This window comes from Mesoplodon mirus (genome assembly GCF_964341445.2).
Source record: "Mesoplodon mirus genome assembly, chromosome: 11".
NCBI lineage: Eukaryota > Metazoa > Chordata > Mammalia > Artiodactyla > Ziphiidae > Mesoplodon > Mesoplodon mirus.
Genome location: NC_138987.1, coordinates 7757038 through 7773874, shown reverse-complemented (window position 1 = coordinate 7773874; position 16837 = coordinate 7757038). Strand labels below are relative to the sequence as shown.

The 16837-nt window shown below is 39.4% G+C and overlaps 1 protein-coding gene across 4 annotated transcripts in view; it reads left to right on the top strand.

The window, feature by feature from the left end:
* LIN7A (lin-7 homolog A, crumbs cell polarity complex component) overlaps positions 1-14084 on the top strand; it is a 240927-nt gene extending 226843 nt beyond the window's left edge. For all 4 annotated transcript variants that reach the window (XM_082636676.1, XM_082636677.1, XM_082636678.1 and 1 more), the window contains 2 exons: positions 4416-4634; positions 11735-14084. In XM_082636676.1, the coding sequence (XP_082492802.1) occupies positions 4416-4634 (219 nt within the window). In that variant the 3' untranslated portion in view covers positions 11735-14084. The remainder of the gene's footprint in view (positions 1-4415; positions 4635-11734) is intronic.
* Positions 14085-16837: the final 2753 nt, after the last annotated feature.

The window sequence follows — 16837 nt, the reverse complement described above, 5'->3', positions numbered from 1 at the left end:
TTATGGAAAGTATAAAGCTCAGGGTTTTTTTAATAGAGGAGGGAATTTCACTTTGAAATTGGAAGTTTTCCCTGGTCTCCTCAAATCACGTAAGGGCCACGTTTTCATCCTATGTGAAAAGCTGGTGTTACAGGTTTTCAATGACTGCTCAAACTGAGCTAATTGTTATAAAGGACAATTCCTGAATCAGGAGGATGTGTGTGTGTGTGTGTGTGTGTGTGTACACACATATATATCTGTAATAGAAAGCTTAACTGTTTACAAATAAACTATTTCAAAACATGTTTTAAATATTTAGCTTGAAATGAGGCATAGTTTCATTAAGAGTGAGAGAGACTAAGTCAAAAGTAGGAATAAATGATAAACTTTGAGGGCTAAGGGAATACCTGCTGACAGGTGTTTGTTCCTCAGCGTGTATACCCTAACTGATCAGATAGCTTTTTTTATGCATGGAACAGGAACTCCATGGAAAGGTTGTCTGCTTTTTTGTTCTTACTTTAAAAGGGAAAGAAAGGAGAGAAAACTGCCTTATTCTTATTAAAAAGTTATACTGAAGGACTAAAAGCACTCCAGAGATAAATTATAGCTTAAGAAGACAAACATATGCCCCCCAAAGTATTTATAAAATAGGCAAAGCCAGTGGGAAAAGAGAGCCACCCAGAATAATCCTCAAGATTTTTCTGAAAACAATTTTAAAAACAAAGTTATTGAGTGTTTGAAATGATAGTCTTATAAACATGCTTATATTTCTTCAAATCTCTGAGTTACCTCTTTCTGTTATACTGCTTAATCATATAATTTGTATTATTTTTAACACAGCATTTTTAGTAGTAGAAATGAAGAAGTGTGACACTGCCCAGATCCCATGTGGGTTCTGTGCCCTGGTGGGAAAGACAGAGGGAAAAGGTAGAGTCAGACTAGGAGACCCGTTAACTCTGCCGAGCCCGAAAGAATCTGAGTCACCGTCTAAATCAAAGATACAGCACTGAGGCAAAATTCTGGATTCAAAGACCGTGGAGTCTGCTTTTTTTTTTTTTTGCGGTACATGGGCTTCTCACTGTTGTGGCCTCTCCCGTTGCGGAGCACAGGTTCTGGATGTGCAGGCCCAGAGGCCATGGCTCACAGGCCCAGCCGCTCCATGCCACGTGGGATCTTCCCGGACTGGGGCACGAACCCGCGTCCTCTGTATCGTCAGGCAGACTCTCAACCACTGCGCCACCAGGGAAGCTCCCATGGAGTCTGCTTTTTATCAGTTGCTAACTGTATTGGGGAGAGCAGCACTGTGGGTGAGAGAGGTAATCCTGCCAGTTCTGCAGGGCTGAGTACGGCACACCAGCCGTGTTTCTCAACCATTCTCTATGGTGAGAGCCTGATGGTCCCATGTATTAGTCCCACAGCCCTCCTGTGGCAACTCTAAATTGTAGGCAGAGTGCCTAAACTGGGATAATGGGCCTCCAAAGGTCTGGCCTAGAATTTCCAACCCTATTAAATGAAAGCAAATAGAACAAAAGCCAAAAAGAAGTCTGGAGACTAATCATCTGGCCTAGAAAATGGGTGAACCATTGTTATTAAAACATATAAACATGTAAGTTTTAATATTAGAAAAGAAACTAGAGAAGGGTATGAACAAGCAAATCACCCAGTTTTCCTTTTAAAGGAGAATTCCATACATTAATTGTTAATACATTAACAATTCACCTTGGGACAAATTACAAAGAAATTACGAGCACACTGAAAACAGAGTTTGTGTTGTACAAAGTTGTCAAAGTTTTCCCTTGTCCATGTTCTTCCAGAGAACTTAGTAGAACATGACTGGTAAAATAAATGCTTAATAAACATCTGTTGAGCATCCAAGTCAATGACTGAGTGAATAATTAAAGGAATAAATTAATCAGTGAATAAGCCTATTTTCCTAGGCTTCAGCCACAGATAAAAATTCACTCTGCTCAACAGCTGTTTATAACCCCTTGCTCTCTATTTAACCCAGACTTGGCAGAGGAATGGTTATATAAGTTGCCTCCAGGGCTCTCCACAGTCATTTCTTAAACCCTTAGTATCTGCCTGGTTTTCGGACAAATGACTGAAGGCCACCAACGGCTATCTCATTGCTAAGTTCAAAGCCTTTTTTTCCTGCAGTCCACATCCACCTCGCTGAAGCAAATGACAGAATGGAACACAATTCTTAAGTCTCCAAATCTGTATAATAGTCGTCATTAGGAATCTCAAGATATAATTTGTGTGCTTGAAATGCAAATTATTTTTTGTAACTCAAGATAATATTCATTTTAGCCCCCCTTCTCCTTGGCTTGTGAAAATGTAATCTCAACCAATTTTGGGTGGCCTTCTCTGCCACTTCAGTGCCACTCTTTGGTATTCTGGCAGTGTTTAAGCCTATCTTGGTCCCTATCTGTCACATCACACACATTTCTCCCCCGAGCTTTACCCAGGAAGCAAGTCAAAAAGGCCTTTGCGCTTGGATCCTATAAAATAGGAGTTATGTCATCTACCCTGGGGGTCAGCTGAAAGGGAAGGACTGCCTCCTTTTCTCAGGGTTCTCTTATGTCTGATTACAACTTTTCTTCTCTTTTACTACTCCCTAATCCCAACCTGGAGAAACCTTAAAAGGGTTGGGAAGAGCCTCTTTGAGTTTACTTATAGTAAACATAGTTTCCCCAGCTATTGTCTGTGCCATGACGTTCAAAGAGTATTTCTGAAACTCAAAAGCCAAGAATTGATTTATTTTTTGCTTTCTGTCACATCACATCGGTCTTATAGGTATGTGTGTATATCTGATTATATCCTTAGTAAATTTTCCTGAAAGTAAAAATCTTCATTTATAAAGGGTTTATCCAATGCATAACGATAGTGCCCTCCAGAAAAACTGTACCAGTTTGTGTTATATTATTAACAGTATATGAGTACCTTTTCCTTATGTCCTTGTCAATACACCATATTTAAAAATGCATCTTTACCATTTTTAAATTAAAAATGAAATATTTTTTCATCTATATTTCTTTAATTATTAGGGATCTTGGACATTTTTTCATAGGTTTATTGGGCATTTTAAAATTATTATTTGTCCATGAGTTCTCTTGCCTATTTTGCTTAGATCTTTACTGTCTTGTAAGAGCTCTTCATTTGAAGAATATTAACAAATTGACTGTCGTCTATTGAAAACATTTTTTATAGTTTATTTGACCTTTCATGGTGTGTGAGACATAGAAACTTACAATCTTTAAATCTGATTTTTGTGGGGGGTTTTCTTGGTATTTTTACTTAAGAATTCCTTTTGCATTGCAAGATGATGAACACTGACCTGTGCTTTATTTTAGTTGTTTCAGCATCATTATTTAACAGTCCTTTTCCCCTTTGGTCCAAATTTCACATTTATCATACAGTCAAGACTTATATATGATGGATCTACTTCTAGACTCTGTTTTGTTCTACTGTTCCTTACTACACCAATAAGACACTGCTTTAAGCATTGTAGATTTTTTTTTTAATATAACAATTTTATAAATTTATTTATTTTTGGCTGTGTTGGGTCTTCGTTTCTGTGCGAGGGCTTTCTCTAGTTGTGGCAAGCGGGGGCCACTCTTCATCACAGTGCGCGGGCCTCTCACTGTCGCGGCCTCTCTTGTTGCGGAGCACAGGCTCCAGACACGCAGGCTCAGTAGTTGTGGCTCACGGGCCCAGTTGCTCCGCGGCATGTGGGATCTTCCCAGACCAGGGCTCAAACCCCTGTCCCCTGCATTGGCAGGCAGATTCTCAACCACTGCGCCACCAGGGAAGCCCTAGATTCTTAATAAATGTTCATATTAGATAGGCAAAGTCCCCATTCGTTACTATTTTTATATTTTTTCCAAAGTGTCCAGACTAGTGCATGTACTCTTCCAGGTGAAATTTAGAAATTCCATTCTCAATGTTAGTGTTATTGTTTAGTTCTTCACTGTTTCTCACCCTCCTAACTTGAACTTCCATTCAATGCATCCTGCACCCCAGTGCAGCCTAACCTGCCCATGATTCAGCTACAAATGTAATAAATAATCACAATGGCAATACATCTCATTTGCCATATCTTCTTGAAATTTCAGACTAGGATTGTACTATGATACTAATGTCACATTTGGCTGTCGAGAAAAGAACATGGAAACTCTCCCCTTTAAGAAATGTCACTGTCGGGCTTCCCTGGTGGCGCAGTGGTTGAGAGTCTGCCTGCCGATGCAGGGGACGCGGGTTCGTGCCCCGGTCTGGGAAGATCCCACATGCCGCGGAGCGGCTGGGCCCGTGAGCCATGGCCACTGAGCCTGCGTCTGGAGCCTGTGCTGCGCAACGGGAGAGGCCACAACAGTGAGCGGCCCGCGTACCGTAAAAAAAATAAAAAAAATAAAAAATAAATGTCACTGTCTTTTCAGAGTGTGGAAGGAGAACACCATGAGAAAGCTGTGGAACTACTCAAGGCTGCTAAGGACAGCGTCAAGCTGGTGGTCCGATACACCCCGAAAGTCTTGGAAGAAATGGAGGCTCGCTTTGAAAAGCTGCGGACAGCCCGGCGTCGGCAGCAGCAGCAATTGCTACTTCAGCAACAGCAACAGCAGCGGCAGCAACAGACGCAGCAAAACCACACGTCATAGGTAGGCGGTGCCTCCTTCTCTACAAGGACAGTCCCTTACATGTTGTTTTGCGTTTTGTTTGTTTAAATATAGTTTCTTAGACGGCTGGAACACAAGTACTAGATTGAATAATCCAAACAAAATCAAACAAACGAACAAAATGACCTCAGAAAACGTAAGCACGACAGTGGCTTACTTTATGTGTCATTCAGCCATATTCCCTGCAAATGTAAGGTAGTTTTGAAGAATGATATTCTTTAGGAAGGCCAGGTACACACCATATGATGCCTTTATACAAATTACAAAAGTGCAGCCTCCGTGCAAACCCAGATCCTCAGGCACATGGCTATGTGACAAGAGTGTGGGCTAGATTCCATCCCCCCTCACCTCCTTGGCCAGTTGCCTTTGCACAGTGTACGAACTAAACTGTATAGTGCTGATCCTGGGAAGATCCCCTTGAGAACACTGAAACAGTTCACTAGAAAGCTGCTCCACTGAAAAGAATGAAGTAGAGACCTGTCAGTGTTTATGCTCTGAGAGATTTTGAAATTCTCTCTGGGTGCTCACTTAAAATGTGTCTAAGGTGTACCTGCCTTTTTTCTAAATTCCACTTTGTGACAAAGAATGCTAAATCAGGTTTTGCTACATGTTTTTAAGAAAATTCAAGAAAAAAATCTTAAGAGTGAGAATCACCATCTCTGAAGTGCCTGTTATGTGCTAGGCTCTTCTCACATATTATTCCTCAAAAAACCCTTCACAGTAAGTATCACTAAAACACCATGTTTTTAGATGAATGATACGAAGCTGCAATAGTTTCAGTGGATTCCCCACAACCACACTTGCAAGTAGCATAGAATTATTTTCCCTTCTTATTTTGCCAAGTATTTCATGTGCCAACATCAGAAATTCTGGAGTTACGTAAGTTTTCCTTGCTATCCTTTGGAAGAGACAGTTCATATTGTTATACACCTCTACGCTATGATGTCTGCAAATGTGTATTTGAAATGAGGTTCAAATGTTCTTGGGAAGATGACAATGGGTAATGGTGGTTTTAACTCATTCAATATCAGATTACTGTTTGCACACACTGAATTCGAGAAGAGATTTTCAACTTTTTTGTGCCACTCATGAAAAGAAGCTGCATGGGGAAGTAAAAAGAGTATGGGATTTATTCTCAGAGAGTTCTGGGGATTCAACTATCTTTCTTTTATAGCCTGCTAGTTTTGTTATATATATATCACAGTTTGGTGTCTTTATCTAAAATTACATTCCATTCTAAAAACTACATTTATTTTCATTTTGGATGATCTGTCCATTGGTGAAAGTGGGGTGTTAAAGTCCCCTACTATGAATGCGTTACTGTCGATTTCCCCTTTTATGGCTGTTTGCATTTGCCTTATGTATTGAGGTGCTCCTATGTTGGGTGCATAAATATTTACAATTGTTATATCTTCTGCTTGGATCGATCCCTTGATCATTATGTAGTGTCCTTCTTTGTCTCTTCTAATAGTCTTTATTTTAAAGTCTATTTTGTCTGATATGAGAATTGCTACTCCAGCTTTCTTTTGGTTTCCATTTGCATGGAATATCTTTTTCCATCCCCTTACTTTCAGTCTGTATGTGTCTCTAGGTCTGAAGTGGGTCTCTTATAGACAGCATATATATTTAACAATAAATATTTATTTGTTACCGTGATGGGCCAGGCACTGTTCAGTGGGCTGTAGAAACAGCATGAGCAGAGCAAAATCCTTGCTGTCATGGTGTTTACATTCTGGTTGGAGGAGATAGTTAATTAACAAGTAGATTAAAAAATCTCCTATTGAGACCAGTACTTTGTAGAGTTAAAATAATGTGCTTTGATAGAGACTGGCTAGGTGATGACCTTCTGTGAGGTGATCAGGGAAGACCCCTCCTCAAAGGAGGTAACATTTAAGCTGAGGTTGAATGACAATGCGAAGCCAGGAAATGAGCATAAGAAGAGGAGGAAATAGCCAGTACAGTAGCTCTGAGGCAGATGTGAGCCTATTTGACATTTGAGGAATAGAAAGAAAGCTGAGGTAGTTAGGCAATAAAGAGTGAGAGGACAGTTAGATAGATGGGGGGCCAGGTTATAGAGAGCTTTTTAAACTGCTTAGGGAAGTTAGATGTTATTGCAGTGGAAACCACTGAAGGTTTTTAAGCAAAAGAGTGACATGATTTTAAAAAGTGTTAAAAAAAAGTGTTAAAAAAGATCACTCTGGCTGCTTTGGGGAGAATAGATTATTGCAGGGTAAGAGTAAAAACAGAGACCAATTAGGAGACTATTATATAGGAGTCCAGGCAAGAGATATGGTGGTTTGGACTGGGATGACGGAATGATTTGGATGCATACAGACAAGTCATTTTGTCCATATCCTTCTTCTCTCTAATCTGTTTCAAACGTAAAGATACTTCACATTTATACTTTCAGAATCCTTGCAAAGGTCTTTTTGCTAATAATAACAATCCAGTATTCTTCAGTCAAACATTGACACTCTTTTCCTGAACAGATTTTTTCTTCCATTCTCAATAATACAGACTTGTACCAATTCTCCTAAATTGTTCTACCACACTGGCCCATAGTAAAATTGTTTTAAAGTGTTTTAAAAGAAGTATGTTGCCATTCCGACTTCTGAGGTCTTACTAAAAGCTTCCAGTATTTATGCTCATTCAGTCATCTTTGGAAGTATACAACTTGGCCATAAATACTGCTGGGCCATATACTCAATTCCATTTCTCTCTTCCATCAGTCTTCATTAAATCACTTGAGAATTTCCATGGATTTTATGGTGGATTCAGTCAAAGAGACCTACGTTAGCTCTTGTTCAACTTTTAATTAATTAGATTTTTTAAGGATTAAATGGGATTTGTTACACTTGCTGACTCATACTGTGGTTGCTTTTGAGAAGAGATCTGAAACTATTTACTTTGAACAGATCTCTGATTTTTTTTTTTTAAGTTTGACAAGTCAAGCAAAGACCAGGTAAAGCAAAAATACTTGTCAGATATTGTCTTACTGTTTATCACATGAAATGTAACTTCTGTTCTATAAATTAGAAATAATATTTTGTCTGAGATGGTAGAAGTTATTAAGTAACTAGCAATGGTCAGTGGTGCATACAGATGGAAAATAGGTTGAATGCAAGTAGTGTGTGGAAAACGTGTCTTATGCCTACTTTTAATTTTAAACTTCTCCTGAAGTGAATCTCAGTTGTCTTTTTCCCTAACTTCCATCTTTGTTAATCAGGAAGAATATACTACATTTCTTAAATGTAGTAAATATGATCACTACATAATTACATTACAGAAACCTAAGCAGATAATATGAATATAGGTTTCTTTTTAATACTATACCCACTTTTTTTTGAGAAAGTGTCACATTTATTCAGCTTTAAGAGTTCTTTTTTTCTTTTTCTTTTTTTACTGAAGTGTAGTTGACTTTGATTATTAAGTTTTAGGCATACAGCATAGTGATTTGACATTTATATGCATTATAAATTGATCATCACGATAAGTCTAGTTACTACCTGCCACCATACAATGTTATTACAGTATTATTGACTATATTCCCTATGCTATACATTGTCCCATGATTTATTTATTTTATAACTGGAAGCTTGTACCTCTTAATCCCCCTTCACCTATTTTGTCCCCCACCCCGTAAGCATCTCATTTATTTTATCTTGTTTTATTTATTTTTACTTTTGGCTGCATTGGGTCTTTGTTGCTGCCTGTGGGCTTTCTCTAGTTGCGGCGAGCAGGGGCTACTCTTTGTTGCAGTGCGCGGGCTTCTCATTGCGGTGGCTTCTCTTGTTGCAGAGCACGGGCTCTAGGTGCGCGGGCTTCAGTAGTTGTGGCATGCAGGCTCAGGAGTTGTAGCTTGCGGGCTCTAGAGCGCAGGCTCAGTAGTTGTGGCGCATGGGCTTAGTTGCTCTGCTGCATGTGGGATCCTCCCGAACCAGGGCTCGAACCCATGTCCCCTGCATTGGCAGGTGGATTCTCAACCACTGCACCACCAGGGAAGCCCATCATCTCTTTTTTTTTTTTTTTTTTTTTTTTTTTTTTGCGGTACGCGGGCCTCTCACTGCTGTGGCCTTTCCTATTGAGGAGCACAGGCTCCGGACGCACAGGCTCAGCGGCCATGGCTCACGGGACCGGCCGCTCCACGGCATGTGGGATCTTCCCGGACTGGGACACAAACCTGTGTCCCCTGCATCGGCAGGCGGACTCTCAACCACTGTGCCGCCAGAGAAGCCCCAGCATCTCATTTTTAAAAGTGTGACTTATATAAATCCATATTTCACTCAGATTCTCAAAGAATAAAAGTAAGAAAGGGGAGGAATACTCTTTGAGATGTCACTATTGTGAGGAAGTCAAGACCAAAAGCTTGTTTAATTTCTCTGACCTTCTATTGGCGGATCCAGGGTGAAGAATTCATTTACACTCAAATACAGGCTGCATCTTAGCAGATTTACAAAGCAGCCAGCCTTTGCCAGTAGCCTCACTGACTTTCTTTTTCCTCTTGCTCTTCAGGCCCCCACTTCCCTTATTTTATCTGTGATTTATTGTTCTATGCCTTCCATTTCCACTGCCACAGCCACGGGCCTCATGGTCTGATCCAGGCAACCACTGCCAGAACTGCCAGCCCACTTACTGAGAGGTCCCAAAGGATAATTCTGATAACACTGAATTCAAGGAACCCAGAGTTATCAAGCAGAAAACTGCACCAGAAATTATTATAATAATCATAATGCTGGATAAAATCTATTAAGAAATTGGGTATGCCAAGAACTCTTCTGAATGCTTCATGTATATAGAATTACTTAATCTTTACAAAAATCCTATGAGTATTAGGTACTATTTTAATCTCTTTTTAAAGAAGGAAACTGAGTCATGTAGGATTTTTTTAAGTCTACTTATTTCACAGCTAAGAAGTTATAGGGCCATGATTCAAACCCAGGGATATGGGCTTCAAAGCCTCTTTCTTTTAACAGCTGTGCTGCTCTTCCTCTTTCTTCAATGGCACCTGCCCTTTCATATCCCAGCCCGCCTCATGGACACATTCACATGAGCTTTCCAGGAATTCAGTCTCACACTGCTTAGAGTTGGCGCTAGCCCTCACCACTTCCCTCTAAGACAGTGCCCTATGCTTCAAAGTACTTCGCCATTACAGCTCTGTTTGTTTCCTGTTGCTGCCCTAAAAATTACAAAACACATTTAATGGCTTAAAAGAATACAAATTAATTTTCTTGTAATACTGTAGGACAGAAGCTCAAGACAGTCTCGCTGGGCTTTCAGAGGCTCTAGGGGAAGATTCATTTCCTTGCCTTTTCCACCTTCCAGGGGATGCCTGCATTCCTTGCCTCCTGGTTCCATTCCTCACCCTGCAAACCACCAGTGATGGTCGCGTCCTCACATTGCATCACTCTGACCTCTGCTTCTGTCATCACATCCCCTTCCCTGGGTCTCTCTTCTCTCACCGTCTTCCACTTCTAATTACATTGGACCCACCTGGACAATTCAGGATACTCTCCCTATTTTAACATCAGCTGTTTAGCAAGCTTACTTCCATCTACAACTTTAATTTCCCTTACCGTGGAATCTAACATATTCACAGGTTCTGAGGATTAGAACGTGGACATATTTCAGGGGCCATTATTCTGCCTACCACAGTGGCTCATTGAAAAATTAGCGAAGCAGTTTGATCAACAAAATTTAAACTAATGTGGAAATGAGGCCTTTATTTAAAAAAAAAACAAGGAATCATTCATCTGTTCAATTGTAAATCATGGGAATGAGGGAAATAGTGAGAACATTTGGGGCAGGTGGTTCTTCCCAGTGGGTATCTCAGTGATGCACAGTTTGGATGCCCAGTGCTCTCTCAGCTGCTGGCATATCCCTCGGGCCTACTCCCCCTCTGGGTAGATGAAGAGACCCAGGACTCTTACTAAAAGTCATCTGCTCAAAGTCCCATTCCCTGAGGACATGTAACTGTATGATAAGTTAATGGATTAAAAACTCAGTCACTGGGCAGCTCTGTCACCTGGTAGCTAAGGGACTTGAAGGAAGTTATTCAATGTGAGACTCATCATGGAAATGGTCTGTTATGGGGATTAAATAAGAAAAACTATGTAAAACTCTTAACAAGCTATGTGGCAGTTGGTGAGCGCTCAGTAGTAATAGTAACGGCAGTGGTAGAGTAGCTGGAATGTCAAGGGCAGACGATGCTTCCGTGCAGTATCGTGCTAGGTGACTCCTGAAGACGCACAGCGGCCGCATGCTCGACTCCAGTTCCACGCTGTGGGCCCAAGGTGCTTGTAGGCATTTCTCTAGAAGCCTTGGTGGCTGGAGAGTGCTGATGCAGAGTAGGCAGATGGCAAACCTACCCCCCACGCACACTTTCACGTCAACCAGAACAGTTCGTTAAAAATGTTTTTTGTATGTGATGCTCTGCGTTCATTGAAATAAAAATATCCGCAGCTTTAAAAACAAAGATCGAAAACCACTGTTCTTTCTGAAAGCAATGACTCCATAATGGTAGAAAAGTGACAGGTCTGGGGGAATGTTTGGGGAGGCTGCTCCCCCAGATGTGACCACATGGGGCACCTGCTTACTCTGTTCTACTCTGTGTCAGGCTGGCTGACCTCGTAGGAGAAGAGACAGGCCTACTATCTGCTTTACTGAAGGGATATTGGTGCTTCCAGCCTATCAGAGAGAGGCTTTGCTTGCATGTGTCTCAGCAGGAGCAACACTAAGCACCTTAAGAGTCATAATATATAAAGGTTATCTCTTCTTTACCTTCGTGAAGAAACATAGAGTCATCTGGAATTGGGAGGAAGAAATGCTTTACATTTGAAATGTTTCCAAACTGATTTTTTAAACTTTAATCTTAGGGAATAACTGTGTCTCTTCCATCCTCATTTGGTAATTACTTCCTTTGCAGACATCAAACAGTTTTTTCACATGTGGAAGGCTGTGCATGAATGATAGCGCCCAAAATACTCCTTGCTGTTCTCACATAGCACATGCTTCTTTGATATTTTTAGCTTATTGTAGTTGAATACTAATCACTGATTTCTCTTCAATCTCCCCCCCCCTTTCAGGTCCTTGAAGCTACTTGATCAAACACCCAATAGTCACAAGTTTGAAACCGTGCTTCAGAATCCCAGCACATAGTAAAGGAAAAGACAACACTGATCATTATACCTGTCAAGAAACTGTGAACACGTGGTGTATAAATTCTTTACAAAGGCAACTTGACACCTTCTTTCTCTGGGGCTGAACCCCCGCTGCTCACGTGCTCTTTACACACACAGACCTTCCATTCACTGCAGTGGGAATTCTCAGTGTGTAAAGCGAGAGGTTTTCCAGTCTGCAGACTGAAACAGTATAAGAAGAATAAAGTCCATGACTTTCAGATAAATCACCAGGGCCAGGGTTAAGTGAATCTTGGGTCTATAGCTTTTCCAGAGATTAACAAATCTCTCATTAGGCTATAGTTCAAACTGCATCAGTTCAAGGTTGTTGCCACTTAAAAGAAACCTACACATTGCCCCTCACGGGGACCTGTTCCACGTCTGTATTGCTGAGTTGTCTGAATTAGAATTCCAGTTAATTGCAAATTCAACCTCTGTTCCCCTCTTGAAAATGGCAAGTTATTATACTATATTTATACTCAATTCAGGTTCTAGAAGCATTTGGCTTTTTATTTTCTGTTTCCATGAATTATGCATTAATAGAGTGGGCAATTTCAACTCAACTTTTAGTTAGTTAAAAGCAAGGATAGAGAACTCTAGTACTGTTTTTTTTTTTAATTTAAGTCTTGCTTGTATCTATTCTTATTAATTCTAACAGAATATAATGTCTTTTATTCCACAAAATATATATTATCAGAGTGTATTTGTTACAAACTTAGGTCTTTTCTTACCAAGTGTTATGAATCTGGTAAGAGAATACTAGCAAAGGACCCGGCTTCATGAACTGATCCTCCTATGATATTTATAAATAACCCTGCTCTCAGTATTTTTTGTTAATTTTATATTTTTGATTGATAAACTGGAGAAATCTAAACTCTTTTTACCTACACTGATGTGCTGTCATAGAAGTCTGTTTGATATTTTAAAGCTTAGGGCTTTACAAAACTAAATTATGGATGTGCATATATATATATATACACAAATATATGTCATACAAAATCTAGATCATTTTTCCCAAGTATAAACTGGATATGTTTGGCAATGTAAGATCAAAAGTATTATTCCTCTTAAAATTAGGCATATGGAAACCAGAGATATTAATACTGTGAATGAAAAGATATTACTGCTTCTAGGGTAAAAATATACCTGCTCCATTACACATATTCATGTAGGTAAACAGACAGTGAGATATCATCTTTCAGAAAGTATCATTTACTATAAAATGATCTGTTAGAATCATCTATACTGATCATACCTTTTAACTTATGGTGAATCTAGGCACATAAGTCTGATTTTACTTTATGGGATTAGCAGGAAGCAATAATTATTTGGGCACTTAAATACCTTAGCCACACAAATGTACCTGAAGAAAGAATAAATGTCCAGTTGAAACATTCTAGAGAGATCATTAAAACTTGAGGCAAATATTTGAATATTCCGTTTTCTCAGATGAAGAAACCGATTCCCCAAGAGACAATAAATTTCACATTTCAGATAGTCCCTCAAATTAGAAATTTATGAAGCTCAGTTTAGGAACTGTCTTCTTGAAAATAAAACCAATTGGGACTACCCCGCATGTTTCATTTTGCCCTGTCGGGTGGTGTTATTGTCAATACCAAGTTCTGCCTACTCTTCATAGCCCGTCACTCAACAGAGGACAAACAGTAAGGAAACCAGGAGGTGCACCTATTTCAGCAATGTCCTGCCGTGGTAACAGATTCCCATTCTTGAACATGTATCATTTTTTACTAGAGAGAACTGGGGTGGGGGTGGAGCAGGGGTGAGGACCCTGAATATTATGTAAAATAGGGTTACAGAAGAGGTAAGCATGACTAAGGGAATGAATGAAGAATACGGGAGTATTATTCAGTTTGAAAGAGGTAGTTCCCATTTTTATAAGAAAAATTTAATAAAACATATATTTTAGTTATCATTTAACAGAAAAATATTCAAGGTATTCAGGCTATGCCACAGACTCTCATAAAGGGAAATCATTGCACCCTTGTGTTGAGGAAATGGTCATTTCAACACATCTCAGTACACTGTATAAATTTGGAGCTTAAGGTATGTTTTCGTTTAGCCGTAAGTGGTTGGTTAGTATTAAATTATCACATGTTTTCATGTCAATATAAATATTGTCATGGTGTTACAGAAGCAACTGTCAAATGGGCAGACAGCTTACATGTGTTTTCTGGAAACCTTTGTATTTTATGCTTCATTTGCATAATGTTTTCTGCTAATAAATGTATGCCAAGTCGTTTGTCCAAGTGAAGGGGCAATCCGTCACACCTAAGGCATCTAAGGACAGATTACATGTCACACTAGTCCTGTTTACAAATGACCAGTCAGATGGCCAGCTTTCTTCAGTAAAATCTAGTTGTTGAAAGCCTTCCCCTAAAGTTTTTGTCAAAAGTAGCCATCCCTAAGACTTAGAGAGGCTGCTTGTGGTTGTCTAAAGGTTCACTGAAGCCAGAGGGAAAAGGAAGAAAATTACCACAACTTGTATTAATGCCTTTTATTATTACTGATCATATTAGAGCCACTGACAAGTCCAAAATCATATTAAAATAAAGACATATGGGGCTTCCCTGGAGGCACAGTGGTTGAGAGTCCGCCTGCCGATGCAGGGGACATGGGTTCGTGCCCTGGTCCGGGAAGATCCCACATGCCGCGGAGCGGCTGGGCCCGTGAGCCACGGCCGCTGAGCCTGCGCATCTGGAGCCTGTGCTCCGCAACGGGAGAGGCCACAACAGTGAGAGGCCCGCGTACCGCAAAAAAAAAAAAAAAAAAAAGACATATCATGTTGCTCTTACATGAAGCTTTACTATAAACAAATGAGATAGTAAAAGTTGGGGGAAAATCTGTTGTGACTATTCATCAGTGATCCTGCTGAATTTTAATTCGTTCCCTTGACCTAATTGGTGGCCAGATTTTTCTAAACTCTTTCCTGCTGTGATTTTGAAGGCAGAATACACAGCATAGTTAAGTAAGAGAATCCTTAAACCTTTTCACTGAAGCATTTACATTTTGATTCTGTTGCCATTTGAAATAGAACATCCACAGGGAGATAATGAGCTTAAATGACAATTGACTTTGGAAAGACTAACAGACTTTGCGCTTCCTCCATCATGTAACCAATAGGGAATTCTCTAGTTCTGTGAACTACACTATCTTTTAAGACGATGCTAAGATCTCAATACAAAATCTATCATTCAGGAGCTTTTTAAGAATTCAAGGCTGTCTCTGAAGAACTTGGCTAGGGATGGGTTATACCAATTTACAAATGCAGTTTTCAACCATGACAAATCAAACTGATCTGATCTCAGTTCATTTTACTCAGCTGTGCCCATAGGACTCTGAGACGTTGGAATACTTTGTCTACATTATGTTTAACATCTATAGATATTTGTGGATGTGTAAATAATGCTTGAATTTCTCATCTTTTGGCTAGTTTGGGTTTATCACACAGACACAGCCTGTTAGTAAGACCAGCTTTAACAGCATCATGAAGTAGAAATCAATGCTCTAAAGGTTCAGGGAGGCCAACGTAAGGCAAAATCTCCTGAAACATGGGGTAGTCCTACACATCTCATCCCTCTCTAGATCATAAAATCCCTGAGAAAGGGCTATAACCGCCTTGTGGACTGCTGTATCCCTAGCATCTGGGATAATGTCAGCACAGTAGAGGCACTCAATTAATATTTGTTGAATGAATGGACAACTAAATAAATGAATGAAATTAGACAAAAAAATGAATTTTGCCTTCTGATAATTTGAAAAATTTCACCAATTTATATTATCCTGATTGGAATTATAATTTCTGAATTACATAATTAGAACCAGAATTGACTCTTTATAAATATTTTTTAGATATATGAATTTGGAATCGATTACTTCAAAGGCTTCAAGGGTTTGAGAACACTTAGATAGGAATGTTTAGGGATTCAGAGTTTTTACAATGAATAAAACTCAACCTTTCTAGTTATTTATGAAAGGTTCCTGAGTTATATGACAAGGATGATCCAAACATGGAGCTCCATTTATAAATTTTGTAAAATATTTTCATTTTTAAAAAGAAGAAAATTCATATCATCAAACATATTATTAATATGTCCTTCAATATATATTAACCACTTTTCTCTAAGGTTTTCATTGTAATTGGAGACACCATCTCTGAATCTTTTCCTGCTTTCAGAAGATCACTTCTCCTTTCTTATTTGATTCTTAGAATGTACCTGAGCTAAAGATTAATCACATAGCAATTAAGACTTTTCCATGTGTTTATTCATCTAACAAATATTTATTGTATACCTAGCATATGCTACGTTTTGGAAATACAATGGCAAACAAGACAGATGCGGCGCCCCCATGGAGTTTGCTGTGAGGGGCTCCTCAACACTTGTTCTAGCAATAACTAGGGTTACTGTCTAATGGATCCTTCTTCACAGCTAATAGAAGAAATGAAATCCCTTACCCCATGGAAACCATGAAGGACTCTGCACATATTTATGTGAACTTGCTCTTCTAAACACACCACTCAAAAATGCTGCTCAGTGTACCCAAACACCATAGTTATACCCCAGTGAGGCAGGTAATAATTTATTCATAACTAACACTTATTTAGCTCTTACTACTGTGCTCAGTACATTCATAGACTATATCATTGAATCCCTTCAACAACTCTAGTAGGTTCCATTTTATAGACAAGAAAACTGAAGCACAGATATGTGACCTGTCCAAGGTCACACAGTTAGCAGTTGGAACTGGGATTTGAACCCACACAGTATAACACAAAAGCTTATGTGTCTAAGCATTATCTGTGGCTTGGGGGACACCATTACATTAAAATAAATGTCAGTAAAATAAATGGGTCACTGTATATACAAGTTCTTTGAAATTGTAAAGTAGTATATAAAAAGATATTAGTAAAGTATTATGATCAACAAACCACATCAGTGGCAGAAACAGAGTGAGAACTCAGTCTTAAGTTGCAGCTTACTCTCATGAAGA